Source organism: Canis lupus, chromosome 1 (genome assembly GCF_011100685.1).
Source record: "Canis lupus familiaris isolate Mischka breed German Shepherd chromosome 1, alternate assembly UU_Cfam_GSD_1.0, whole genome shotgun sequence".
In the NCBI taxonomy this organism is placed as follows: Eukaryota; Metazoa; Chordata; class Mammalia; order Carnivora; family Canidae; genus Canis; species Canis lupus.
Window position 1 is genome coordinate 105,623,496 of NC_049222.1, and position 27,910 is coordinate 105,651,405.

General features: G+C 43.7%; 1 protein-coding gene and 2 pseudogenes across 2 annotated transcripts in view; all 3 read right to left on the reverse strand.

Annotated features, from left to right (window-relative positions):
* PPP2R1A (protein phosphatase 2 scaffold subunit Aalpha) overlaps window positions 1–13,397 on the reverse strand; it is a 39,729-nt gene extending 26,332 nt beyond the window's left edge. Inside the window, exon 1 of one of the 2 annotated variants that reach the window (XM_038527958.1) lies at window positions 13,215–13,397. In XM_038527958.1, coding sequence (XP_038383886.1) covers window positions 13,215–13,292 — 78 coding nt within the window. In that variant the 5' untranslated portion in view covers window positions 13,293–13,397. The remainder of the gene's footprint in view (window positions 1–13,214) is intronic. The other variant, XM_038527959.1, reaches the window with a different exon arrangement.
* LOC119870930 lies at window positions 12–12,877 on the reverse strand (annotated as a pseudogene).
* Window positions 13,398–13,649: 252 nt separating the features above from the next.
* On the reverse strand, window positions 13,650–25,463 carry LOC111098979 (annotated as a pseudogene).
* Between the last annotated feature and the right edge of the window lie 2,447 nt (window positions 25,464–27,910).

Genomic DNA, 27,910 nt, shown 5'->3' on the forward strand with positions numbered 1-27,910 from the left:
TGGTGCTTTCCTTTTTTTTTTTTTTTTTTTAATCCAAAATCTGTTTATTGGGATAGTGTCCCACTCATCTTGATTCAGGGAGCTTTTAGTGCTGCTTCCGCCTGAAGGAGCATCCTTCTGTAAGCCTTGCTTTTCCTCCCGTGGGCTGGCAGAGGACAGTAGAACAGCCGACACACCGAACTACCGTCTATGCGTGGCTGAAGACGGTGGTGATTTTGTAGCATCCCCAGTACTTCACATCCATGAAGTAGGAGTTGGGGCTCTGCACCAGGCGCTTCTTCTTGTGCTTCCTCTTCTCCTCTTCCGGGGACAGGTGCAGGAGATCCTTCGCAAGGGGCATGTTCTCGTGGGGAGGTCGTCACCGCCGGAAAGTCAGTGGTGCTTTCCAAGACCACTCTCTAAAACTATATACACTGCACCCCCACACACTTGATCCTCCTCCTCTCTTTGGCCCCCTCTTGCATTCAGCACCACCTGACATACTCCAGTAGGGGCGGCCATGTTCCAGCAAGTTTATTCTGAGCCAGGTCAGAGGCTGGGCACTCACACACATAGGTGCTCTTGACAACCTAGTCGTCAGAATTGTTATAAGCCCCATTCTACTTAGGAGGAAACAGGCTCAGGGAGCAAAGTCCCTTCTAAGGGTCACACGGTACATGGTGTGGGGCAGGGACTGAAACCCAGGACACCAGCTAGCAGTGATAATTGCAGAACAAACAATATTATAACAATGTTGTATATAAACAGGAGTACTATTAGCTGTAGTAATGATAGCACTAGCCTAATGGGTTGACTAGCGACCCCCGGAAGATATGCTCTAGTCCTACCTCCCAGTACTCAAAAATGTGAAAATAGGGACTTTGAGATGTAATTAAAACAGCATCTCATGATGAGATCATCCCAAGTTTAGGGGGAGCCCTTGTGAAACAGAAAAAATGTTTACTGGTATCTGCTCTGCACAGAGCTTCTAAAATCCTCACAATTTCCTAAGTGATAAAAACACTAGGAGTATCTTCTATTCTAATACTTAGTTTATAACCCTGATTCCTAACACAGAGCTCCTTAATCCCTTACAATTTCCCGAGTGATAGCAATGTCTTTCTTTCTAATGAAGCAAATATTGGTGGGCTCCTTGGTGGGGACTGGTCACCAAAAAGACCAAGCCATTTCCAAGTGGCTGGAAATGGAGTTAATAATCAATCCTGCCTCTATGATGACACTTTCATAAAAATCTTCAAAGTACAGGGTTTGAGGAGCTTCCAGATTGGTGAAAACAACCACATACCAGAGAGTAGCACATCCCAACTGCAGAGGAACTGAAGCTCCTGTACTCAGGACCCTTACAGACCTCACCCTATAGCTCCTCATGTGGGTGTTCATTCGAATCCTTTATAATTTTTTTAATTAGATAATAAGCTGAGAGATGTTAAGTTTTTCCCTGAGTTCTGTCAGCTGTTTTGGCAAATATCCAAATCTAAGGACAAGTAAACCTCCAATTTTTAGCCAAATCTGACAGAAGTTGTGGGTAACATGAGGAACCTACTGCCACAGGCATCTGAAGTGGGAGGCAGTCTTGGGAGATACAGCCCTTAATCTGTGGGGTCAGTACTGACTCTGGTTAGTGCTAGAACTGAAACGAATTATAAGACATCCAGCTGGTATTGCAGAGAATTGCTTGGCATGGGAAAAACCTTACATGTGGTGTCAGAAGTGTTGAGTGTGGTAGTGATTTGAGAGTCAAGGAGACACACAGGAGTGCAAGTTTTCTCTACACAGCCAATGATCGTATTTTTATGAGACAGAAAAGAAGACATGGAGACACATGGAGGGGAAGGCCAAGTGAAGATGGAGGGAGAGATCAAGGAGATGCATCCACACAAGCTAAGGAGCATCAAGAATTGCCAGCAGCCACCAAAAGCTAAGAAAGAGGCATGAAACCAATTTTCTTCACAGACTCCAGAACTGTGAGAATAATTTTTGTTACATTAAGCCACCAAATGAGTGGTGATCTGTTTTGGCACCCAGGACTCTAACGCATTTGGCTAACACAGGATAAGTCTCACATGAAGCACTTAGGTGTTAGGACCTCTCTCGATCCTCTCACTCCTAGGGAGGTTAGCATCCAACACCCCCCTTCATGTGGAGACAGGCTCAGAGAGGCAGACACATGCCAAAGTGAGCACTGAGAGAGTTGGGACCCAGATGCTTTGATGTCACAGTCCACTGGCAATGGAAATCCTTACTGGTTTCTCCAGCTCAATGGTGCGGCCTCTCATCCAGGCTCATTGGGCTGCAGCAAAATGAAGTGAAGTTATGCATGTGGGAGTGGAAGGAAACACCCCTGTGAGTAAGCCACATTGCTGGGCAGAGCGGACACCTTCTTCCCGGAAGGAAAGGCACAAGGAGGGATGGGGCTCCCTCAGCCAGTTCTCTTCCTAAAGAGGTCTGTGAGTGACTGATATCCTACATTAGTTCCTTGGTCCATGGGTTTAAAAATCTGAGATCACAGACAATAATGTGATCTAAGGAAATGCTATGGTGGCCTCTCCTCTCAGAAAAATGCACTCACATTTCTCCTACAATGTCACTGGGTTTTTGGGTTTAACATGGTCCAAACACTCCCCTCTCTGGCAGCAATGAATCAAGAGATTAAGTATTATGAGGTCCAAATCATACTTAGCCAAAAAATAAAACACATATAGAGACAGACCAATGGAAACATAATAAATGAAATATGATGAACATTAAAAGTTAATGAATAGAGGTGGTAAATATAAACCTTTTCTGTAAATTGCCAAAACTACATATTTTCAGCATGTGGGGCCACACCATCTCTATCCTAACTATTCAACTGTGCCCTGGCACAAAGGCAGCCACAGAGCCAGACAATATGCAAACCAACAGGAAGAGCTGTGTTCCAGCCAAACTGCATTTCCTTTTGGAGGCCATGGGCTGAATCTGGTTCACGGGTTGTAGTCTGCTGGCCCTTGTACAAGTCTTTAAATGTTCTGTAGGTTTGAAGTTTTCCATAATAAAATACTGGGGGGAATACTGACTTAGTTGCCTGTTTCCTCCAAGTTGGATCTTTGGATTCTTCTCTAGCTGAGCTAAGGGGAAATGCACACAAGGGCCAGGGCGACAACAGCTGAGCAGCAACAGTGAGATGCTAGCAAGAAATGAGCCTAAGCATAATGCCAGCAACAATAGCTGCTAACATTTATTGCTTGCCTGCTATGTGCTTGACAGTATCCAAGTACTTGATGGGGAAAAGTAACACATTTGATCCTTAGAACTGAGCTCTGAGAGAGGTATTACCTTTTTAAAAAAATATATTTTATTTATTTATTCATGAGAGAAGCAGAGACATAGGCGGAGGGAGAAGCAGGCTCCCTGCTGGGAGCCTGATGGAGGGACTTGATCCTAGGACCCTGGGATCACAATCTGAGTGAGCCAAAGGCAGACACTCAATCACTGAGCTACCCAGGTGCCCCTGAGGTAGGTTTTGTTTTAAGGGTGAGGATACTGATATACAGAGCAGCTGTCATTTGCCAGAAAGCAGCAGACACCAGACTGGAAGCCAGGCACCCAGACTCTTAATCTCAACACCTCTGTAGTTTAGGAAAGATGCCCAAGGGGTGGGCGCATAAGAATCAGGCCATCCCTGCTATGGTGGAGAAGCCCCTTCCCTCCTGCTGTCCCTGGAGAGTCTGGCTTTGGTGTTGTTGAGAATGTCAGCCTGCTTTCTTCAGCACAGACAGCACCATCAACACTCAAGAAAGGCAGCACAGGATGGTGCTCTGGAGCCACATCACTTTGGGTTCGAGGCTAATAAGCAGCTTTACATATTAGCTATGGGATCTTGGGTCACTCTTTGTACCTTTCTGAGCCTCAACTTCCTCACCTGTGAAATGGGGATTATAACATCACCTATCCTCAGAAGGTTACTGTGAGTAGCAAGTGACATAAATTTGACTAACAAAGACAATAATGACAGCTATGATCTCACCCTGTTGACAGCATCCTGATTTTGTTCAGCTGTCAAGAAGGGCACACGTGGCAGCAGGCTAGCTGTCCACTGACTCCTCCTTTACTTTCTCTCATAGCAAAAGAAAAATAGCAAATATTCTCATGGTGCATATACTGTGTGCCAGACACCGTTTTAGGTGCCTTAATGTCTCGTTTGATCCTTGCAACCTCCTGAGGATTCAGGATCACCCATTACACGGCTGAGAAAACAAAGGCACAGGAAGGTTAAGTAACCTCATACTGCTTATAGGTGGCAGAGCCAGGATTAGAACACCAGTCAGCTGGTTCTTAACTGGTACCATCAATTTGTATTTCTGTGTTTTTAATTGTGTGTGTGTGTGGGGGGGGGGAGACACGGGATGAGTGCCCTTAGCAAGTCTAATAACCAAATTTTGAAATAGAAAACACATGAAACTCTAGAAGTACCTGCAACAGTTGACATCAGATGTGAACAGTTATGATTTCCACAGGCTTTACTAAAACTATACTTTGCTATTGTGATACTACAATTCGTAATAAGAGGAAAGTTAAATTGGAGCTCTATAGGTTACTGAAAATGAAGATGTTATTTTTCCCATCCAAATTCATGGACCTGTGTTGGAATTCTAGATGGACCTCAGGTTGAGAGCTCCTGCACTGGGTTATGCTGACGCTTAGAACCCCTAGTTTTCAGCTGTGCACATAACCCCCTGGAAGAGACATTTCTGAACTGCCTTTTCATCCAATGTGACCAGGAAATTAATACCCAGCCAGTGAAATCCAAGTGGGAATGCTGGGTGTGACTTCTAGGAAGTATTCTTAAGGGGATCTGCAGTCACACAGCAATCTTTGACCAGCCATAGGGCAGGTCAAAGAACAGCATACTCTGACCCAATTCTGTGATATAATCCTTAACATTGATATAATCCTTGAGCTGCCAAACTGGTCATGGAAGGAAAAAATGAACCCTTAACTTGAAACAACAACTTGTTCGCTGGGTTCTCTGTGCATTCCTGATGGAGCAGCTATGAATAACATCAATAAGAAATCCTTACTGTTCCTTGATCATGGCACAATGCTGGAAGATTATCCTGTACGGATCCCAAAGCAGGTCCCTGTCAGTCACCTATGACATTCCACAGGCATGGTTTTGCAACAGCCACTGTCACTCTGGACTGAGGCTGCCTTTATACCCAGCAGCCCTCAGCACACAGCCCAGTACATGGAGACACAATATCTAAAATCTCACTTCCCACCTATATTCACTATATGCACCTGCAGAAACACTCCTTTTTAAAGCCCATATTTCCGTTGGATCCACAAAGCTTCCCTGACACAAACACATACAGTGTGACCCCAGGGAGCTTCCCTGTTACAAAGGTGTCCAGTATGAGCTACATGCAGTCCACCTTCTCTTCAGAGAGAAATCTGAAGGCCTTGCTATGGCCTCTGAAGCCCAACATAATCTAGCCCCCTCCCCACCAACTCTCACCACCTACTGTCCCCTTACCCCTGGAAATCCTGCCTTAACAGTTTCCTTGACAGTAACCAACAAACTAACAATGCAACACCACTCTCACCCAGCTCTTTGCACTCACTGATGTACTGTCTCCTCAGCCTGAAACACTGTTCCTCCAGACACCTCAGAGCTCCCCCTACTTTACCCAGGCCTCTGCTGGATCCTCACAACTGCCCAGGGAAACAGCACGCCATCACTCTCCACATATATGAACGCTCGCCACTTTCAACACAGACTTCTTTGTTCAGTTTGTCCTTCCTCACCAGGACGTAAGCTTCACAGGGCAGGGACCCTGTCTTCTTCACCCTGTGCCCCAAGAACCCGGGACAGCACCTGCTCAGAGTTAGAGCCCAATAAATATCTGCTGGTTTTTTTTTTTTTTTTTTTTTTAATAAAGGAAATACAGATGTTAATACAAGCAGAGACAAGCATCTGGAGGATATCTGGAGCAATCTTTTTGTTTGGAAAACCTGGTGGCTAGCAATAGGGTGGTGGGTCTGTAACGTAATGTGTGTGCTTTAACAAGGAGCTGGGAATGCCCAGTGAAAGACAGAGTCTATTTCCTATAAAGTCCTGAAGTTTACATATCTTCTTCCTTATTTCACAAAGAATCACTTTTTAAAATGAATATGTGTGTGGGTGTGAAAAACAAAGCACCCACTTGGTAATCATTTAACACTGCTGAAGAGAGAAAATGGGCATTACAACCTGTATTTCTAGATCATTTGAATTTTTTTTTAATTTATTTTTTAAACAACAAATGAGCACATACTCTGGCTTTACCCACTAGCTAAGGGTCCCTGGACAAGTCTGGGCACCTCAGAGCTTCTGTTTCCTCCCAGTAAAATGGGAAATACAACAGGGCAGACCTCATGGGATTGCTGGGATGATCAAATTAAGGAAAACCTAGAGACAGAGCCTGGCAGGCAGCAAACACCTCAGTGTTAGCTGCTATTCTTTACCATTGTTTCTCATGTATTTGGCATTGGGGGGAGGGGGAGTGGGTGGGTCAGTAATCTCTCCACCTTCAGAAATTGCAGCACTAGAGTGAACAGTTCTCACAGCAGTTTGCCTAGCATAATTATTTATGGATATGCCTGTTTCCCTCATTTGGAAGGTGACTTGTCTCTGGGACAATGGTCAGGACTGTTCAACTATTTCCAGTGGTGATTCCTGAACCTAGTATAGGGCTGGGCAAGCTAAAAAAGCGTGAATAGAAATAATTTCAGTGTTTTAAAACTCAACTACAATTCAGAGTACTTATGTGCCAGGTACACAGCTAGGCACTCTACACAGGTTCTCCCTTGTAATTCTTATGACAATGCAAGAGGCAGACCCCAGCCCCACAGTCATCCTAGAGAGAGGTAAGTAAGGCACAGAGAGGGGAATGCAGGCTACCCAGTGAACTGTGGCAGAACCTGCAACTTGAACCCAGTTCTCTGCCATCCTACACAACTCTTTTTAGTTTAAACTCTCAGAGAACCACCTTATTTCTAACTTCTCATTCACCAATTCCCCATGTGTTCCATAAAAAGTCGGAGCTTGGAACTCCATGTTTCTGAGACATATACAGGGAGCAAGCTGCTGCAAGATCTTGGATAGTGGTTAGCAACTGCAGGGGCTTTATGCAGAACATCTCACTAACCCACACAACCCAGCCTGTGTGTCTTCCATTCTTTTTTCATTTAACAAGACAATCAAGGCCAGAAGGGCTGAGTAACTTGGAAAGTAGCCAGGCCAGGATTTGAAATCCCACTCTGCTTCCACCCATGGCTGTGTCTCCCTGTGTCACTTCCAGGCCTAGACTTTTTCTGCACAGGGGACTCAGCTTGGTGGTGAGGAGGGCTGCCCTGAAACCTAGTGCCCTTGGCTAATTCCTTGCATCATTACATTACATCTGATATATAACTATTAAAAAATCTTTTAAAGGAAAGTAAATTAGCACCTATCTCAGATGTCTTTGTGAGGACTTTATTAACACATACAAAGTACACATTATGAGGTTGGGCACATAGTAGGGCTTCTAAACCTCAGCATTACTAACATTCAGACCTGGGTTACCTTTGTGGTGGGGGCGGTCCTGTGCATTGTAGGACACCGGTCATCACTCACCTCTCCCCACGGGACCCCAGATGCACTATACCCACCAGCTGTGACAATCAAAAAGATCTCCAGACATTTGTCTCCTGGGGAAAACAACATCACCCCAAGTTGAGAAACAATACTCTAATCATGAAAAGAACAGTCTTTAAAGGAGTGCCTGGGTGGCATAGTTGGTTGGGTGTCCAACTCTTGATTTCAGCTCAGGCCATGATCTCTGGGTCCTGGGATCAAGCCCCATGTTGGGCTCCACACTCAGCAGGGAGTCTGCTTCTCCTTCTCTCTCTTCCCTCTGCCTCCACCTCTGTGTCTCTCCTTGCTATCGCTCATGCATGCGTGTTCTCTCTTAAATAGTGAGAATAGTCTTTAAAAATACTCAAGCACCACCTCTTGACAGACAAAGCCCCCATTATCTCATCACCAACATAACTACTATAGGCCAACACTACTGAACACCTATAACACACCAAGCACTGTTCTAAGGATTTTCCATGTACCATATTACTTAATCCTCACAACCCCCTTACAAATTCCTAAATTACAAAATCACTCCCATCTTATAGATGAGAAAACAGAGAGTCTAACAGAAACCTAGCCTCTCAACCAGTGGACCACAGTCTAAGTAATGTGGGGCCCCAAACACATGTGGATATTATAATCCAGCCTCTGCCTCTTACTGACTGGGAAGCCCTTAGGTAAAGGATGCAATCTCTTTGCACATCACTCTCTTAAGTATAAAACAGTAAGATACCACAACAACTGAACAAGGTCATCATTACTGAATGCCTACTTCTAGGCAGCCACTTAACTTGCCAATTCCACTGCATCTTCAAACCTCCATGGCAGATGTTGCTTCCTCATCATTATTCCCACTCCACAGGTGAGGAATCCCAGCCCAGTGAGGAAAAGGAGTTGGTCCAAGGACACACAGGGAATAAACTAGGATTCAAAGCTCAGACATCCTTGACTCTCCCTTCATCACCCAACACATTACATCCTATCCCCAAAAGGACTCCTCTTGACATACCCAGAATCTAACCTCTTCTCCCTACATACATGCCATCAGTCCTAGGTGCTCTGCAATGACAACCCAACAGGTCTATCTGCTCCTGCCCAGCCCCTACTCAACAGCCAAGAGGATCCTTTAGAATTAAGTCAGAACATGTCATTCCTCCACACAAAGCCTTGCAACAGCTCCCCAATCTTACAGAACCCTTTGCTCTGGTCCACAAGCCTTCACTTGATCTCATTCCAGATGAGTCCTCACCTCTCACCACTTTGCCATTCTTTCTGCTTTAGCAACAAAGACCTACACTAAGCATGCTTCCACCTCAGGACCTTTGTACCAACTGTTTGGATTACTTACCCCCTCCCCCATTAATTCTCCCTCATTTCATTCAAGTCCTTGCTCTCTATCACTTCCTCAGAGAATCTTCTCTAACTACCCTATCTAAAAAGCAGCTCAGGGGGCTCAGTTGGTTAAGCAGCTGACTTTGGCTGAGGTCATGATCTGGGTCCTGGGATTGAGACCCACATCTGGCTCAGTGGGGAGACTGCTTCTCCCTGTCCCTCAAATAAATAAAAACTTTAAAAATAAGTGCAATTAAAAAAAAAAAAAAAAAAGGCAACCCTGGGCTTGCTCTAGTCCCTGCCTTATTTTCCTAGTAAGCAATTACTGCCACTGACTTCACATTCTTGATCTACTGTCTGCCTCCTCTACTAGAACGTAAGCCCCATGAAGGTGGCAGCTTTGCCATTTTACTCCCTGCTATATCCTAGCATTTAAAACAGTCTGACACATTGGAGGTGCTGAACAAGTATATGCTGAGCAAATGAATCAAGACTAGAGGATTCTAAATTCCATGTTCTTTCTAGTATCCGAGATTGTCTCATTAAAGACCAATTAAGTTATCTGGCATATGGATATAGTCAGCCAGTTTCTGTCCACCCCAAATTCTATTCTCTCCTCAGGTCTTATACTTCCTCTGGGAACCTTTCCTGGATCCTCCACTTCCCAGCTCCATGAATTTGGCCAAGTTACTAACTATGCTGTGCTTCAGCTTCCTCATCAGGAAAATGCAGGTACCCACAGGACCTACTTCAGAGGGTGGTTGTGAGAATTCAGTAAGCTTGTAAATATACTTCCCTTTGTAGCAGTTAGCTTAGAGCAGGGACCCAACAGATGCCAGTTATTATTTATTCAACCCTTTCTGGGCTCCTCTATTCTGAGGTCTATAGTGAGCCACTAAGTCCTGAGAGATGAATCAGAGCCAAGCCGCATCCTCAGAAAGCCCATACACATGGGCACAGTGTGAGAGTGGGCAGTCTGAGATTTTTGTCTCTGATTCTTATGAAAATATTCAAACTCCTTTTAAACACAGATTTGTATGTACCTGCATGAAAAGATATGGAAGAAATACTAAGTGAAAAGTGCAAGTTGTAAAACAAAATATTTAGTGTTTAAAAAAAATAAAAACCCGCTAGCTTGCTTCTTCGATATATGAATAGAGCATGAGCTAGAGTCAGCATACTCCAATAGAAATAATGAAGGCCAAAAATAAAAAAAAAAAAAGAAAAAAAAATATAATGCAGACAATAAATGCATGTAAGTGTATATTTTCTGGTAACATTAAAAAAAAAACAAGCAAGCAAAATTAATCTTTTTCATTCAACCCAATATAACATTTTTATTATTTTAATGGGTAATCAAGATAAAAAGCTTCACTGAAATGTTTAATACCCTCCATAATGTCTCTGAAATCTAGTAATGTATTATACTTATAAGCATATCTCAACTCAAACTAGCCACATTTTATGTGTTCAACAGCCACATATAGAGAGTGGCTAGCACAGTGAACAGCACATACCTACCAGGATTTGTAAGGACCTCATTACATAGGCTACTTTGGGGGTGGAGGTAGGGGGGAAGAGAGGATAGGATTTAATACAGAGGTGGTTCAAGTCGAGTTTTCGTATTTTGTTTAATTATCTATTTTTCAGGATCCCTGGGTGTCTCAGCAGTTTAGCGCCGCCTTTGGCCCAGGGCGTGATCCTAGAGTCCTGGGATTGAGTCCCACATCAGGCTCCCTGCATGGAGCCTGCTTCTCTCTCTGCCTGTGTCTCTGCCTCTCTCTCTCTCTCTCTGTCTCTCATGAATAAATAAATAAAATCTTAAAAAAAAAAAAAAAAAAGGTTGGCATCCTCTTTCCTGTAAAGAACTAGGTGGTAAATATTTTAGGCGTTAAGGGGCCAAAACTTGTCTCTGTTGCAACTACTCAATTCTACCCTATTGTTTCACAGAGCAGCCATGGATAATATGTAAATGGAAGAGTCTGTGTTTTCAATAACACTCTATTAAAAAAATAAAAAGGCAAAGGGCCACCCTTTGCCATTTGCCAATCCCTGTGATGAGGGATAGAAGCAGAAATATGTTCATTTTTAGCCCAGAAGGCTGACCTAGAGCTGCATAGTTTCAATAAGGACAAAAAACCTGTTTGCTACATTCTTAAAGAGTGCCTCTATATCTCACCAATAGTTAATACCAGAGAAATCTTGTGAAATTAGTTTTACAATTAGAAATTCGAAAACATTTATGATCTAATACTCCCTCCACATCCCTTGCCCCTTGAGCACCATGCATATAACCACTGGCTTCATACAGAAGTACAGCTCTTTCTATCCACAGGTCCTCATGCTACTTAAACTTGTTAAGCTGTACCATAAAACATCTCAAAAACTTTCTTAACCACTGTGCTCAATGATCTGGCAACACCTAGTTTAAGTGACTGCTCACAAGTTCCCTCTGAGTCATAGTCCCTTTTATCTTCATCTCCTGACACCCAACAGCTCATTCCTTTGGCTCCTGTCACACTGGTTTCCTGCAGTTCTCAGAGCATGCATTACATATTCCTGCTGCAGGACTTTTGCGCTTGCTTCCTTTACCTGGAATGCTATTCCCCCAGATATCTATGAGGCCTGCTTCTCATTCACATTTCTGCTAAAATGTCCCCTTCTCAATAAGGCCTTGCCTAGTCATTCTAAACTTGTGTAACATTCTCCCGTCCTCTCCATCCCTGCTTCATTTTTCTCCAAAGCATTTATTGCCATCTTACATGGTATACATTTTAACTTAATTGTCTTATTGTCTGTTTCTCCACAGGCAACATAAAAGTTGTAGGAGTCCAGGAGTTCTTGTCCACCTTGTTCCTTTTTGTATACATGTGCCTAAAACAATGCACTACCTAGAGCTGAGGCCCAATAAATACTGATTCACCATCACAATACCCTGTTTCCTTCCCACATCTCACAACTGTTAATAATCTATTCAGCTGTTTCACATCTGCCTCTTGTATAACAACTGGTGTCACCATTATCACCATAACTGACATGGGGCAGGTGTTTATTGAACAAATGAATTCATACAAGAGCCCTATGAACCAGATAATTACCTCCATCTGAGAGAAGAGGAAAGCCAGGGCCAAGAGGATTAACAAACTTGCCCATGTCAATTAGCAAGAAGTACAGCAGCAGCCTGTCTGACTCCAGAATCAGTGATCTACCTCGAACTTCAGAGGCTGGGCCTAATGCAATCCGCTCAATTTCATAAACAGAAAAATGGAAGCTCCTATAAAGGAATGGGACCTCTTCCATTACTACTCCCAATAATTGCAGCTAACATTTATTGGACCCTTATAACAATTAGGCACCGTTCTATTTTACTTGCAGTATTAACTCGTCCAGGCCATCACAACCACCCAGGGAGGCCGGAACTATTATTAGCCTACATTGCAGAGAAAACAGGCCCAGAGCGATGAAGTAATTTGCACAAGGTCACACGGCGGGTGGGAGGTAGGGCCGGGGTGGGCAAACCGTGGAGTCCTCAGTCTTCTCAGCCCTTCACCAGAAATGTGCTAGGCTGTTTAGTCAACTGCCCACCGCAGCCCGGCAGGGCCCCAGAAGGCGGGAGAATCTCTATCTCGAAATCCGTGCTTAAATTTGGCCAGTTGCTCTCGTGGGAATGGGGTGTTCTCGCCGCACCTCCCCTCGTGGATTCTACACCAAAACTGAAAAGGGAGGGAGAGCAGGAATTGGAAGGGCAGCCGTCACCGCTCAAGCCCCATTCCGAGAGTTTACCCCAAGGCGCTGAGGCCCAGCCGCCAGAACACAGTAAGGAGAAAACGTACCCGAGCCCCCACACACCGGGGGCCCCTCCCCCACTCGGAATAGGCCGCGCGCCCCATCCCCAAGAGGCCATTCTGGGGCCGCCGCCAATCACCGAGCCCTTCCCTCCGCCCCACCCAGTGGCCTGACCCCCTCCCCAGTCGCAGCTTCCCAGGACCCGGGCCGCCGCGCGCACTTGGCAGGCCCGGGCGCCTCCAGGCTGGCCTGCCTCCCGCCCTCCAGTGGGCCAACACCCAATCCCGGGCGCCCTCTCATCCAGTCCAGGGACATGGAAACGTGAAAGCCGGACGCTGATTGGCCGCCTCCCCCTTCCGCCACTCCTAGCGAACACTGAGCCTTCTCCGCGAGGGCCGTCCGTGCCCCCATTACCTCTTCCTGTAATTCCCCAAGACCCCCGTAGCCTCCGGACCTGAACATCCTCGTTGCGAAGCTCGTCTATCAACACTGCGATGGGGTAGAGCGAATCGTCGCCGTCGGCGGCCGCCATCTTGGTTCCGTCCCGTTCCTGTCAGACTGCAGCCGGCGCCGTGCTGAAACCGGGGCAGGAAGGGTAGGGCTGGGCAGAGGACGGAAGACGAGCGTGGGGTCGCCTGAGCCACTTTACAGGGGCTGCCCCACGGTCATTGGCCGCGCGACGCCCGCATTTCGTTGGTCCGGATAAGTGAAGCCCCGCCCACTGCCCATTTGCCATTGGTTGAAGGGACGAAGTCGGCGGTCTCAGTATAGCAGAGAGGGGAAGGAAACGGAAGTACGCGGTATCTTAGCGACCAAGATTGTACCCGCCTACGTCGCCGCTAACGACGAGGGAGACGAGCAGTTGTACCTAACCAATAAATGGAGGGATTCAGAGGAAGCAAAGACTGCCCTCTGGCCGGTCCAGCACAAAGCTTCTGTGCATGCGTCGCTTGGAGTGCGTGACGTCATGTGAGGACCCGGACAGTCTGCAAGTTTTGGCTTGTGAGGCAGTGGTCCTGGTTCCTGGTGGACGTACTGCCGGCAACTCTGTGAGGGAGGAGATGGGAATGAGCCTTAGGTTTTTGCCTTATTATGCGGAGGCCCCCCGAAGGTTGGTGACTTGCCTTACTCTCTCGATGAAACTCAAGCCCTTCAGGCTGATAGTCAAGGCCCTTGTGAATCTGGTTCCTAAACCGTACTTAGGCGCATCTTCCACTTCTCGTTTTACACTTCAGTGGCCCTGAAAAATTAGAGCCCTCGCAGTACATCATGCTTTTTCACGTCAAACAGCATTTGTCCAAAACATCCCTTTCCTTGGAGAGCAGATCTCTGCATAAATGTCTCCCGTTCACTGCCGTCCAGCCCTCAGAACCACATACGACTACCACTACCACTGATGAAGTTTTGGAATTATAGGTGAGGTCTAGAACCGACCACCAAGAATTCTTGAAACGTCTTTAGTGCAAAATGGTGGTTTTAGTAAAGCACGGGGACAGGACCCGTGGACAGGAAGAGCTGCTGCCCTAGGCCTGTGAGGGGTGGCTGATTATATACCTGGGGGTTGGGAGGGGTTTGAGGATAGCATACTCTAAGGAATTTTGGAAGCAAGGTTTCCAGGACCTTGAGGGGGCTAGCTATTGTTGAGAAAAGGTCACTTATTACCGTCTAATAAAACCTGAGTCATGAGACCCTTCAAATGTATATTGGTGAGCCACGTGCTTGTGGGATGATTGCCAATATGTATCTTGGGGGTTTAGAGATAAAGGGAATTTCTAAAGGAATTTTTATATGTTAAAGTAGACTTACAGGATCCTGGGTGTCTGGCTAATCTTGCCTTTTGCCCTTAGCAAAGTATGAACACCAAGGCAGTTGAGTCTGTAGAGGAACATCACTCCCCCTGTTTCAAGGACTTGTCAATGTACTTCCCAGGGCTTGTGCTTTGTCCTTAGCTAGTCCTTTGTTCCCCATGAAAAATACCTCTGCATCAGAAACAGGCTCAATCATCAGCTTGATTCTAGGCAGTCTCTGTGAAGAACAGGCCCTCACCATGGGCATCTAAATGAGTGACCCATGCAAGCATTTCTGCACTGCAATTGGTTTCCACAGTTCACAGCCCAACAAGGCAGTGGATGGAGGGGGTCCTTAATCTGCTGGTCCATACTTTTCCAAGTAACGCACTGAACAGCTAGACCCTTGGCAGCAGCCCAGGTTTTTGAGATGTGACCAAAAGGAAGGACCTGCCTCCAATTCGGTTCTGCAGAGCTGGCCCTGAAACTAACGAGACCCAGTGGCCCAGGGGACACCATTAGGTTTCAGCTGCCCTAAACCATCAGTGATCAGGGCCATGCATTTAGGGCAGCCTCAGAGGGTTCCTAGCGCCAGTGGCTTTGGCTATAGTGTGGAGCTTAAAATTTCCTCTAAATGGAGAGGTACCACTTATTCCTGTCAAGCTGAGATGCTGCTGGAAAAAGTCTGCCTTGATTCTTGAAAATGCACTTTCCATGGCACATAAGACTTTAAAAAAAGTATTTTATTTATTTATTCCTGAGAGAGAGAGAGAGAGAGGCAGAGGCACAGGCAGAGGGAGAAGCAGGCCCCATGCAGTGAGCCCAACGTGGGACTCAATCCCGAGTCTCCAGGATCAGGCCCTGGGCCAAAGGCGGCACTAAACCGCTGAGCCACCAGGGCTGCCCCACATAGGACTTTGGGGGCTCTTCCTATCCTGTTACAAGTGAGTCCATGTTGACTCATTCCAAAATTGGAATATTAAGTCAGGCAGTTGATGTAGTTTTTCAATGTTGGTAAGGTCTGGAGCCAATGACCAAGAAAGAATTCTTGAAGTGTCTTTAGTGCAAAAAGGTGATTTTATTAAAGCAAGAGAACAGGACCCGTGGGCAGAAGGAGCTGGTGCACCTGGGCTGTGAGAGGTGACTGGTAATATACTTAGGAGTTGAGGGTAAGGACAAACGGAGGTTTTCAAAAGAACTTTCATACACTAAAGAGGACCTAGAAGATAATGGAGGACTTGACATTGTCAAGATTGTTTTTCCACCTAGCACAGCATTAACATTAAGACACTTGAGAGTTTCCTTCTGGAAATTTGGTTATTGTTAAGAATGCTTTTTTCTTGTAAATCGTTAAGACATTTGTTTTTTTTTTTTTTTAAGATTTTGTTTATTTATTCATGACAGACCTAGAGAGAGAGAGAGAGGCAGAAACACAGGCAGAGGGAGAAGCAGGCTCCATGCTGGGAGCCCGATGTGGGACTCGATCCTGGGACTCCAGGATCATGCCCTGGGCCAAAGGCAGGCGTTGAACCGCTGAGCCACCCAGGGATCCCCATCACTAAGACATTTGTAAACTGAAGGAGTCTCATGTCTTGCAGAACTATAATCTCTATAAGTTAACCATTTACTTTTCTTTTTAAAAATTTGTTTAAAAAAAAAAATAAAATAAAAAAAAAAATAAAAATTTGTTTAATTTAAATTCAATTAGCCAACATACAGTACACCATTACCGTCAGATGTGGTGTTCAATAATTTATCAGTTGCATATAACACCCGGTGCCCCTATTACATCACATGCTCTCCTTAACCATTTGTTTTTCCTTTCCTTGGATTTAGGGCAGTCAGGAGTTCCTGAGGAATGTCACACATATCCAAGGGTCAGTTTTTTTGTTTTGTTTTTTTTTAATATTTTTTTTAATTTTTATTTATTTATGATAGTCACAGAGAGAGAGAGAGAGAGGCAGAGACATAGGCAGAGGGAGAAGCAGGCTCCATGCACCGGGAGCCCGACGTGGGATTCGATCCCGGGTCTCCAGGATCGCGCCCTGGGCCAAAGGCAGGCACTAAACCGCTGCGCCACCCAGGGATCCCCCAAGGGTCAGTTTTGAGGAGAGCTCCGTAATAAGCTAATACTCTTTTTTAAAATTAATTTAGTTTGGTTTTTAATTACTGCTATTTTAAAAAAGAGCATCTGTTAGTTATGTCATGGAGGCCACAAATTCATACAGCAAATGTGGCTTCTAAGTGAAGGCTGCTTCCTTTTGCCAGAGGTTCTAAATAATAGATTCATTCCTCACAGACACTTGTACCATCTCCTGTATGCTAGGAGTCCAATAAGGGACCTCCTTTTAGGTGATGGAAGGCAAAGAGACCAGAACTTTTCCTTCACTGCTGGAGGGATTGAGCATTGTACACCTGCCCATAGGGTTCCAGTGAATTTTCACTGGGAAACAGGACTCTGAAATTAGAATTATCAGCCACTCCTACTGGCAAAGAGGTGATAGCAACTGAGACAAGCCTTTAATTTTGCCAACAGAGAATATCATGAACATTCTGAAACCTTGGTACATCAGAGGCAAACCTAAATCCTTAACCCCCCACTAGTGGCAAGTGAAAGGCCCTGTGTCCCGGTATCACTTCTCTACCTATCCCTCACCCTGATTGGGAAAATCCCCTCTTCACTTCTGGGATGCGGAAGCACAAGTCTATAGCACAATAATGCCTGTTACTTCCTGATGTAAAAAGAACTACTAGTGTTGAACTTTTTCCAAAGTGCCCTGGTATGGTCTGTTTGTGTCCCCTCAAAAATTCATATATTGCCCCTAAAGTGATGGCATTTGGAGGTGATACTTTGGGAAGTGATTGGGAGGTTCTGCCCTCATGAATGGAATTGGGGCCTTTTACAAAGAGGCCTAGATCTATGAGCTCTCTAGCCCCTTTCACCTTGTGAAGATACTAGAAGGCTGCAACCCACAGAAAGGCCCTCATGGACCACATTGGCACCCAAATCTCAGATTTTTCATCCTCCAAAACACCAAGATACAAACTTGGCTATAAGGTAGCCAGGCTGGCATTTTCTTATAGCACTGCACACAGACTGTGAGAGGCCCAAAGGACCATATCAACTTAGCTTCCCTCTGCTACATGGCAACTCACAACTCACAACTCACATGGCTTGTAGGGTTCAATCCCTATCCCATCTTCATTGCCAAGACTGTCAAGATATGTAAAGGCTTGTAAATGTTACCCCATTTGCAAAGTTGCAAGTTGCCAGTTGCATGGATGCTGGGAGAAGACATGAGACTCCATGGAGGGAGACATAAGACAGTATTATTCAGGGATCCCTGGGTGGCGCAGCGGTTTGGCGCCTGCCTTTGGCCCAGGGCGCGATCCTGGAGACCCGGGATCGAATCCCATGTCGGGCTCCCGGTGCGTGGAGCCTGCTTCTCCCTCTGCCTATGTCTCTGCCTCTCTCTCTCTCTCTCTCTCTGTGACTATCATAAATAAATAAAAATTAAAAAAAAAAAAACAAGAATCACTTCCATTCCCATCTGCCAGGAAAAAACCTATTAAAAAAAAAAAAGACAGTATTATTCATGCACACAGGGAGTAAGAGCTTTGTAGTTCACATCTGTTCCCTTCAGTTCCACATATAATATCCTATATTCTGAATGAATTGAAATTTGTTAACTTTTCAGAAAAAAATGGACTTTACCATACATGCAACAAGTCAACTCTAGATGGATTGACCGTCTAAATTTTAAAGCTACATAGAGATTTAAAAATAACAAAGAAGAATATAGTCTTAGTATAGGAAAGTATCTCTTGAATAGAATGATAAACATTATCTAAAAAGGAAGAAACTTATATTCACATTAACACTTTCTCCTCATTTGAAAACACACATGAGAGACAGACACAGAGGATGGGAGAAAGACCCCAACAAAGAAAATGTGTCCAGCACATATAAAAAACTATTACAAATTAATAAAGAAAGGATGGGGTGATTGGGGGCTCATTTGATTGTCTGCCTTTGGCAATGTCATGATCCCTGGGCCTGGGATGGAGCCCCATGTCCAGCTGCCTGCTCAGTGGGGAGTCTGCTTCTCCCCCTCCATCTGCTCCACCTCCTACTCCTGTGCTCTCTTTCTCTCAAATAAATAAATAAAAATTTTAAAAATGGATAAAATGAATTAACATATACTTCAAAAAAAGGTTGCCCAATGTCAAATACATGAAAGGATACTCAACTTTCCTAGTAATCAAGGAAATGAAATCACTACTTGGTACCATCCCACACCAACCAGAAGTCAAAAACATATTGTGGAAAAAATGACAATTTTGACAAGGATGTGCACAAAACAGAAAATCTCCTACACTGCTGGTGGGTGTGAAACTTCGTACAAACATTTTCCAACCCCCTGGACACCATCTCCTTAAGCTGCCAAGATGTAGACTTGTCATCCACCAAGTGCATTGTTACTTGTACAGCAAACAAATTTGTATGTGTGCCAACAGGACATGATCTAAATTTATATACCAGCACAATTTAATAGTCCCAAAGTGAAAACCACCCATAGGCTAATTAGCAGTGGAATGATCAAATTGTTTTGTATACACAATGGAACCCTAGAGCAATGCCAATGAATGATCAATAACAGCATGCAGCACTAAATTTACAAACATAGAAGGAAGGGCAAAAGTAAAATATAGAATTCAAGCTCTATTACTTCCTTTATATCAAATGTGAAACAGGCTGAAGTGACCTATAGTTGTCTCACATCAGAGCAGTGATGGCTCTGATGAGTAGTGATAGGTAAGGAGCACAAGGGGCTTATGAGGTCTGACAATATGCTATTTAGTGAAAAAGGTGCCACATACAGAAAGGTGATCATTGTGTAAACTGTCAATGAGCTACACACTTACACTCTTATGACCACTGAATGTGCCTTTAAGTTTTTAAAACACATCTCAGCAATCAAATTGAAGGGGTAAAGTAAATGGATTAGTATTGTCCTTAAATTATAAAGCTGGGGTTTCATAGTACGTAAACAAATGACACTGTGATTAGATTTTAAATATATTATGAAATTAACAGGTTAAACTAAGACATAAGGATACAACTCAAAAGTAGAGGTCAATTATTATGTGGGATTATAACGTAAATTATGTTGAAAATTGGCAGACATGTACATACATAAAAAGAGGAAATAAGCTCCACTGATATGTAAATGTCTGAGTTACTCTATTAACTGTAAGTAGACTATTCCTTTATTGTCTTTTGACAAAAAATACACATTTGTTATTAAAGTGTTTCTTTCATGATAAGAGTAGGAAAATAACACTATGATCTACAAAAAAAATTTCTGGCATTCATCTCTGAGGATCAAGGTGAGAGGCTTTTGTGTCACCCTGGGAGCAGACCACCCGGAGGCTCTCTACGCTCAAGTGACAGGTGTGACACAACACATACAGAGAGTATGTGGCTGTGGTCTTTCTGGTAGTCCAGGGATCCTACAGGGTCCACACAAGATGCTCTAACTAGGAGGTTCAAAGAGAACTGGAGGGCAGCGAGAGAATGCTTGTGAGAAGGGCCAGGATGGGACAGCCTTGCCCCTCCTGACGCTGAAGTTAGAGCAGTCTCTTGAACTCTTGGTCCTGCATTAAAAGAGGACGCCCAGTGGCCTCATGCTCACTGTTACCCAAATGCCTATACAGAGGGAAAGCTGTTACCTTTCCCAAGACAATCTGACTCATAAAATCTCACTGGTGTGGCTAAAGGCCTGAAGTATCTGGTCTGAGCCCATGAAGAATGCTGGCTGAAATTTCTGTATTTCAAATCCTGTCTATCCTGGAGAAAACAACCAGGGTGAGCACCTCAATCAGCAGCCCTGAACCACAGAAGAAGAGCAGGATGCTGTTCAGGATGGCTTCCAAGCAGAGCACAGAGGGAGGTCTGCAACAGCAGGCAATAGGAGGACATCATGGCAGATGGAAAGGTCAAGTCCACACTAATGCCAAGTGGCATCTTTCAATGGCAGAGGTTTCCTTTTGTACCAAAAAAGTTGAATTCCTTCATTTCCAAAGTAAAGGACAGGCATCACCACATCCACTACTACCTGGGTTGTTGGAGATGCAGCAGGAGAGCTTTCTACAGAAATATGGGAAGTTCCAGCAGGAACAACATAATACTATTGACTCAGAAAGAACAGGATTTCCAGAGGAGTGGAGGACAGCCCTTTACCTCTGGAATATCAGCTAGCACTGTCATCTTCACTCTAATTACCCCTCTTAGAATCAAACATGTTTTCCTGTGTTCATTGAGTGCTACTTCAAGAGATACGGCAAAATAAATGAATTAAAGTAGGGATGAAAAACACATTTCATAGAACTTTAACAATGAAACAACTAGCACTCCAATATATATATCATATAACATATGCCTTGGTTTGGTCATTATTATAATTAGTACTATTGAAAAATGTCCCTAGTGACAACGCTCTAATACATTGATTGGTGGATAAAAAACATGATTAACTCTACATCTAAGTGTGTATTTTCCCACACAGAATGGGAGCAGTGTTGCCTCCGACTACTCTGTTCCATGCCTCACTCAACACAGATCCCCACTCATCTCTCAGGACCACCTTAACAGAGGAATTTGGGGGATGGGAAGCGAAGGACTCAGATGCTTCTTCCACCTTCGTTGCACCCCTTGAAGGGCAAGGCTGAGCTAGGACTCCTGGACACATCTGAAGAGCCCAAGTTTCTTTTCCAAAGACTTCTCCCCACTCCACCTAGGAAACTTCTCCCCATAAAAAGGGAATGGTGGTGGGGTTACATATTTCAATCCTTGTACTCCACGTACCCAATACCGCCCCACCACGCCACCAGTTCCCTAAGATTTGGGTCTTCTTAGCTAAGGCTGCATGTTAAATATTTTTTCAATTTTATTTGTCATGTGTACCACAATAAAGCCAGGTATGAGGAGTTACAACTATGCCATACAAAGATACCTCCATGTCACAAACAGGCTCAATTAGCAGCTTGTTTCTGGGCAGTCTCTATGAAGAACAGACCCTCACCAGTGAGTGTTAAGTGAGTGACCCACATAAATCTTTCTGCACTGCAACTGGAAGGGGGGGGTGGGGAGGAATGGTCCTTCAGCTGCCAGTTCATAGCTGTCCAAATGGCACACTGAAGAGCTACACCAATGGCAGCAGCCCAGGTTTCTGAGAACAATGAAGGAAGGACCTTCCTCTGATTCAGTTCAGTGGAGCTGGCCCTGAGACTAATCAGAGCCAGGGGCCCAGGGGACACATCAGGTTTCAGCTGACCTAAACCATCAGTAATCAAGGCCATGCATTTAGGGCACTCTCAGAGGATTAAGGGTTTCCAGCGCCTTTTGATTTGGCTACGTGGAGGTTAAAATTTCCTCTCAAGGGATAGGTACCCCTTATTGCTGTCAAACTGATAGGAATATCAGCTATTCCTATCAAACTACAGCAGAGTCTGCCTTCTTTCTTAATATACACCTTCCATGACACACGACAGGGCCTTTGTGGCCCTTCCTACCTTGTTAAAAGTGAGTCTATGTTGACTCATTCCATAATTGGAATATAAAGCCACATAGATACGATACATCTAAAGGTCGATTTTGAGGAGAGCTTACCATAAGCTAAACACTGCTTTTCAAAAAAAATTTATTTAGTTTAGCTTTTAATCACTGCTATTTTATAGGAGCACAACTGTCATTTGTCTCACAAAGGCTCCAAAATTCATACACCAAGTTGGGGCTTCCAGGTGGAGGCTGCCTCCCTTTGTCAGAGGTCTGCAGCATCGGGCAATTGGAGGACATTAAGGCAGGTGGGAAGTTCAAGTCCATGTTAATACCAAGTGGCGTCTTTCAATGGCAGAGGTTTCCCTTTGCACCAAAACAGAGTGAAATTCCTTCAGTTCCAAGGCACAGGAGAAGCATCACCACATCCACTACTAGATTGGCTGTTGGAGATGACAGCAGGAGAGCTTTCTATAGAAATATGAAGAATTTCAGCAGGAACAGGTAACACAATAACAACCACTCAGAAAGAACAGGATTTCCAGGGGAGTGGAAGTCAGCCCTTTGCCTCCAGAATATCACCTCCTAAGGCCAACTTCAGTCTAATTACCCCCTTTAAAATCAAACATGTTTTCCTATGCTCACTGGGTAGCATTTCGAAAGATGTGGCAAAATAATAGAATCAATGTTGAAATGAAAAATACATTTCATGGAACTTTAACAAACATCTAGCACGACAAGGATGTATACATCAGATCACATACACCTTAGGACTGGTCATTATTATAATTGGTACTATTGAAAACTGTCCTAATGCACAGATTTCCAAATCACTGATTGGTGGATAACAGACATGATTAACTCTACATCTATATGTATATACAGATGCCCATAGATTACACAGATATAGATACAGATATAGATCCCTAAACGTACAGTATTGGGTATGTATGCATTGATATTTCATTTTTTCTGTTTCTTGTGTTGGATTCCATTTTGTGGTACAAGGTTCTATATATAATTTGTAAATATATATATTCATTCAATCAAATACTACTTTTTTCTCAAATTACTGATATCTCAACTTTGCCTCTGCTTCAGAATGTAAATTCAGAGAAAACTATGTAAAAATCTCTCCTAAAATTGAGGGAAAATTAAAATCATGGAGCCACATCCTCACATGAACAGAATGGATTCATGTCTCTCCCTTTCAAATGGGTCTCCCTTCAGGACCCAAATTCAGTGAAAGTCTACCATAAACTAATCTCTACACCTCGGAGACCCGAGGATTCTCCAAACTTCTTTCTTGCCAACAGGCTCAAAGGAGAGAAAGATCTGTCTTCTCTAGATACTAGTTTCTATTATACCTATTTCTTTTTTTAAATTTGTATTTATTTATTTATTCATGAAAGACACAGAGACAAGAGAGAGAGAGGCAGAGACACAGGCAGAGGGAGAAGCAGGCTCCATGCGGGGAGTCAGAAGTGGGAGTCGATCCCAGGTTTCCAGGGTCACACCCCGGGCTGAAGGCGGCGCTAAACCGCTAAGCCACCCGGGCTGCCCATTATACCTATTTCTTTAAATTGTCACAATCACCTGCTGTTGTTTAAGAATCAGCTATAATGGGGGCCCCTGGGTGACTCCATTTGTTAAGAGTATGCCTTTGACTCCAGTCATGATCCCAGGGTTCTGGGATCTAGTTGGATCTAGTTGGGCTTGTGCTCCCTGCTCAGGGGGCAGTCTGCCTCTGTCTCTTCCTCTCTCCCCACCGCTCATGCTATCTCTCTCCCAAATAAATAAATAAAATATATTTTTTAAAAGCATCAACTAAAATGTAATTCTATGCTCTCTACTACCCATTCCAATACAATCTGTTCATTTCTACCTGAAAATATTTACGCATGCTTATCTCCAATGCTTCCATGACATTATATTTCACATGACTGACTACTGCATCTCTAGTATAAAATGTATGAAGTTGCAACTGGCTCCCCAAAGCTTTGCTCACTGACTGAATTTTTCACTCCATCACTACTGCCTTCAGTTTCAGTGATGACCTGCCACATGCTGATCCATTTTCATGCTCCTTCATAATACAAAGCCTACTTCACTTCTGGGAAATTTACTATGATAAATTTACATGACACACTCAAAGACTTCTCCAAGTATCCAGATTATTTCAGGTTTGGTGTTTATACTTGCATAATTTCTAACTCCTCCTGCAAGCACTAGCAACTTCAATCACATGATTATTTAAAGATAATCCTATTTCACGGCCATTAGTATTATAACTTAGGTTCACTTTGAAGAAGATGATCAACATGTTCTATTTACCATTCTTCTCCAGTTAGCCTCTCATAATTGTAGTGGAGGGCATGCATGAATTACCAAAAAAAATAGTACAGAAATACTTAAAATGTACATACTATTCATAGGATGGAGGTACTTTATGTTCTTTGCACTGACAAAGCAGACCATGGATACTCTGCTCACGGGCCATGAGCAAAAAGGGGCTGATAGATGGAAAACAGAGAGTGAGTCCTGAAGTAATGTTCAAGAGCAACTTATTGGGATTATCAAAAAGAGACAAAACAATATGAAAGGTAGTGGAAAGGATGTTACAGCAGACAAAGGTGCTCACCAGAAGAAGGATGGTTTTGGTGGCTCTGGACTCAGGTGATGATGTGGAAGAGACATTGGTCCTAAGAATGTGTTGCATTCTCTGCTTGTGCCTGTATAGGATGAAGACCATGCAGCCACTTGTCCAGAGCATGAACGCCAAAAATAGCACATCAGGGAATGACAACAATGCTGCATACAATGAGTCTCTGGTTTTGTCATGACGTTCAGCTGAACAGTAACTGAAACTTTTTCTGTTTGTGATGTTTTTGTTGCTTAAAGAGCTAGTAAGAAACATAGGATATATGATATTTACCAGTATCTGCAAGACCCAGCACAGGACAATAGAAGGGATAATGCACTTGGCAGCTTTCCCTTTAAGCACTGCCCACCTGGAGTTCCTGGGGCTGATTGTGATGGCTTGGAAGACACTCAAGAGGCAGGTGGTGCCAATGGACACTCCCCTGCCCACCCCACGAGCATAGGGAAAAATTTTACATCCAAAATCACTGATGATATGATACAACCCAAAATACATCATTGTGTTGTGTATTCCAGTAGAGAACAGGACCAAAATGTTGGCTATAATCAGATTCTTAACAATCAAATCTGTGGACCTTGGCCTACACCCAGTGAAATAAAGGAAGAAATAATGGTAAAGAAGAGAGAAGTTCCCCAAGATTCCAACCACAGTCTGTATTAAGAAGATCACTCCTACTGCCAGATCCCTGGTGGCCATCCTGTCAGGTCTCAGTGACTGATATTTGTCTCTTGGGCTAGAGGATCCTGTGCGGGAACATGAGGAAGGGGCCACACGAATCATGTCAACTGAAATCCAATATCCTACACTAATCAACACTTCCTACTTTGAAATTATACTTACAGCTCTTTTATCATTTAGGGACTTTCAAGGGTTGCATACACAAATATTACCAAATACTTGAAATGTTGACTCACTGGTATAATGGCTACCCATGTTGTAACTTCTTATTTCCCACAAATTCACGAGGCACCAAGTAATTCACTCCTCATAAAGATGAAGACAACATAGGCACAGAGAGGCAAAGTGCTTTGCCTGAATTCATTCACTCTTTAGGGGCAGAGTGGAGATTGGAACCTATCCAGGCTGGTAACAAAATTAGTGTGTTTAATACATAATATACAAAAATACTAGTTAGCTGTGTTCTTTTAAATAAACCAGATCTCAATTTAGTTTTATGTTTGCATTTTATCATTTCAATTTAGATTAGTGGTATTTTATTTCAAATTTTTGCTAATGACAAGTTCCCACTTATTTACGAAGCCTGTTTCTATAGCCAAATAGGAGCTTGAATAAAGCTTTAGAGATCTTAATAAACTGTAGATGCACTGATTGCAGTACTATAGAGTTTCAGGTACCTGCCCCATGACAAGCTGGATTTCATGATTGCAAGAATGGCTCAATATTAGGATGGCAACAAAAGTATAATACTGCAGGACATAGGAACCCAAAACAGAAAGTACTGGTGCCCGATTAAATTGTGCGCATTAGAAACAATATTACTAGTGTCTTCAGATCATATTTATATCAATTAATTAATACCTGAGTTAAATAAAATTAATAGCAATAAAGCAATATTTGTAAAAGATAATGAAATACAGGGGCGCCTGAGTGGCTCAGTCAGATGAGCATCTGACTCTTGATTGTGGTCAGGTCAGGATCTCACGGTCTTAAGGTTGGCACTGCTCTGGGCTCAATGCTCAGCAAGATGACGGCTTGATATTCTTTCCTCTCACTCTGCCTCTCCTCCTGCTCATGCACTCGCTTGTGCTCCTGCTTTCTCTCTCTTAAAAATAAATACATGAAATCTTTTTCAAAAAGATATTAAAATATAAGACATACACAAAATGGAATGTTAAGGCACAAACCTTGTATATTGTATAACTGACGTAACTTTTAGGATTGGTATTATAATATTGAAGAGCAGCAGAAATATCACAAGATATGTTTGAGGTTAAAAATCAGTGAAACTTCAGAACATTTTTCTTAAAAGCTGTTTCCCTAACTTTACTTGGAAACATCTCTCCATAATCTATTGAGACACAATTTTTTAATCTGCTAAGCATTTCACAGACCCAGAGTTACAGAAAACATGTCCATTCCAGCAACTGTGAACAGACACACTGTTTCTGCATAGGATCCAATGATTACTATAGATTCAATTGACTCTTTATTACAAGCATGGAAGTGTTATGAGTGCACCTTATATCCAACTATTATCTCTGTGGTTCATGCAAAGCAGGCTGTACAGGACACTTACTCCAGAACCACCATCCTTAAGGACATTAAAAATGAGATATGCTAACCACATATAGATGAAACTACATCACTGTCAGTGAGTATTATACTATATTGACTTAGGAGCCATCAGAGATGGCTGAAGGGCTAGAAGACCCACCTCTTTACCATCTTAGTTCCTGCCTCAGGATGTATTTCACCTTCATGCCTGGCTTCGGCACTGGACCAGATTCATATGCAGAAATCTCCCTTGTCTAATACATTCCCTTACCTGGACTCCTGATACCACTCCTTCCCTTACAGATTCTACTGCTCAGATAGAAATGCAAAGAAAATGCACCAACTTGATCTTGTTGCCCACATGGCGGGCTCAGTGGATGGGCAGAGCAAGCAGTATGTGTGCAAGAGGGGCAGCTGGGGTCTGAGATATGTGTTTATAGCTCAGGGAGCTCCCCTGCCCTCACAACTGCAATTATCATTTCACCTGAAGCAGCATTGGCACTGACAGGCTTGGGAGCTGAGAATATTTTTGATAAACTTTTCTCCCAGTTGCCAATTACCAAGAACAACTACAAGTTTCTAGCGCGTACCTCTTAAGACATTCTTGGCCTGCGGGACAAGGACACAAAGCCTGGGGGGAAAAAGAAGCAGGGGAGGAACCAGAGGCATATAACAGAGATCCCTGGAGAGGAGAGTGGGTGTGAGTGAGCCAAGGAACCCAGGGAAAAGGGCCAGTGTGACAGGCTTGAGAGAGAGAAGGAAAGGTTTTCAAGGTATAAACTGATGGCCTCTCAGGAGGATGGAAGGATACAGGGTCTCACCTGGAACTCACTCTTGTCTCAGAAAAACATCTTTCCTTTGCTCTCCAGATCTCCAGGCCTCTTTCTCATTATCTGGAAAAACCATAT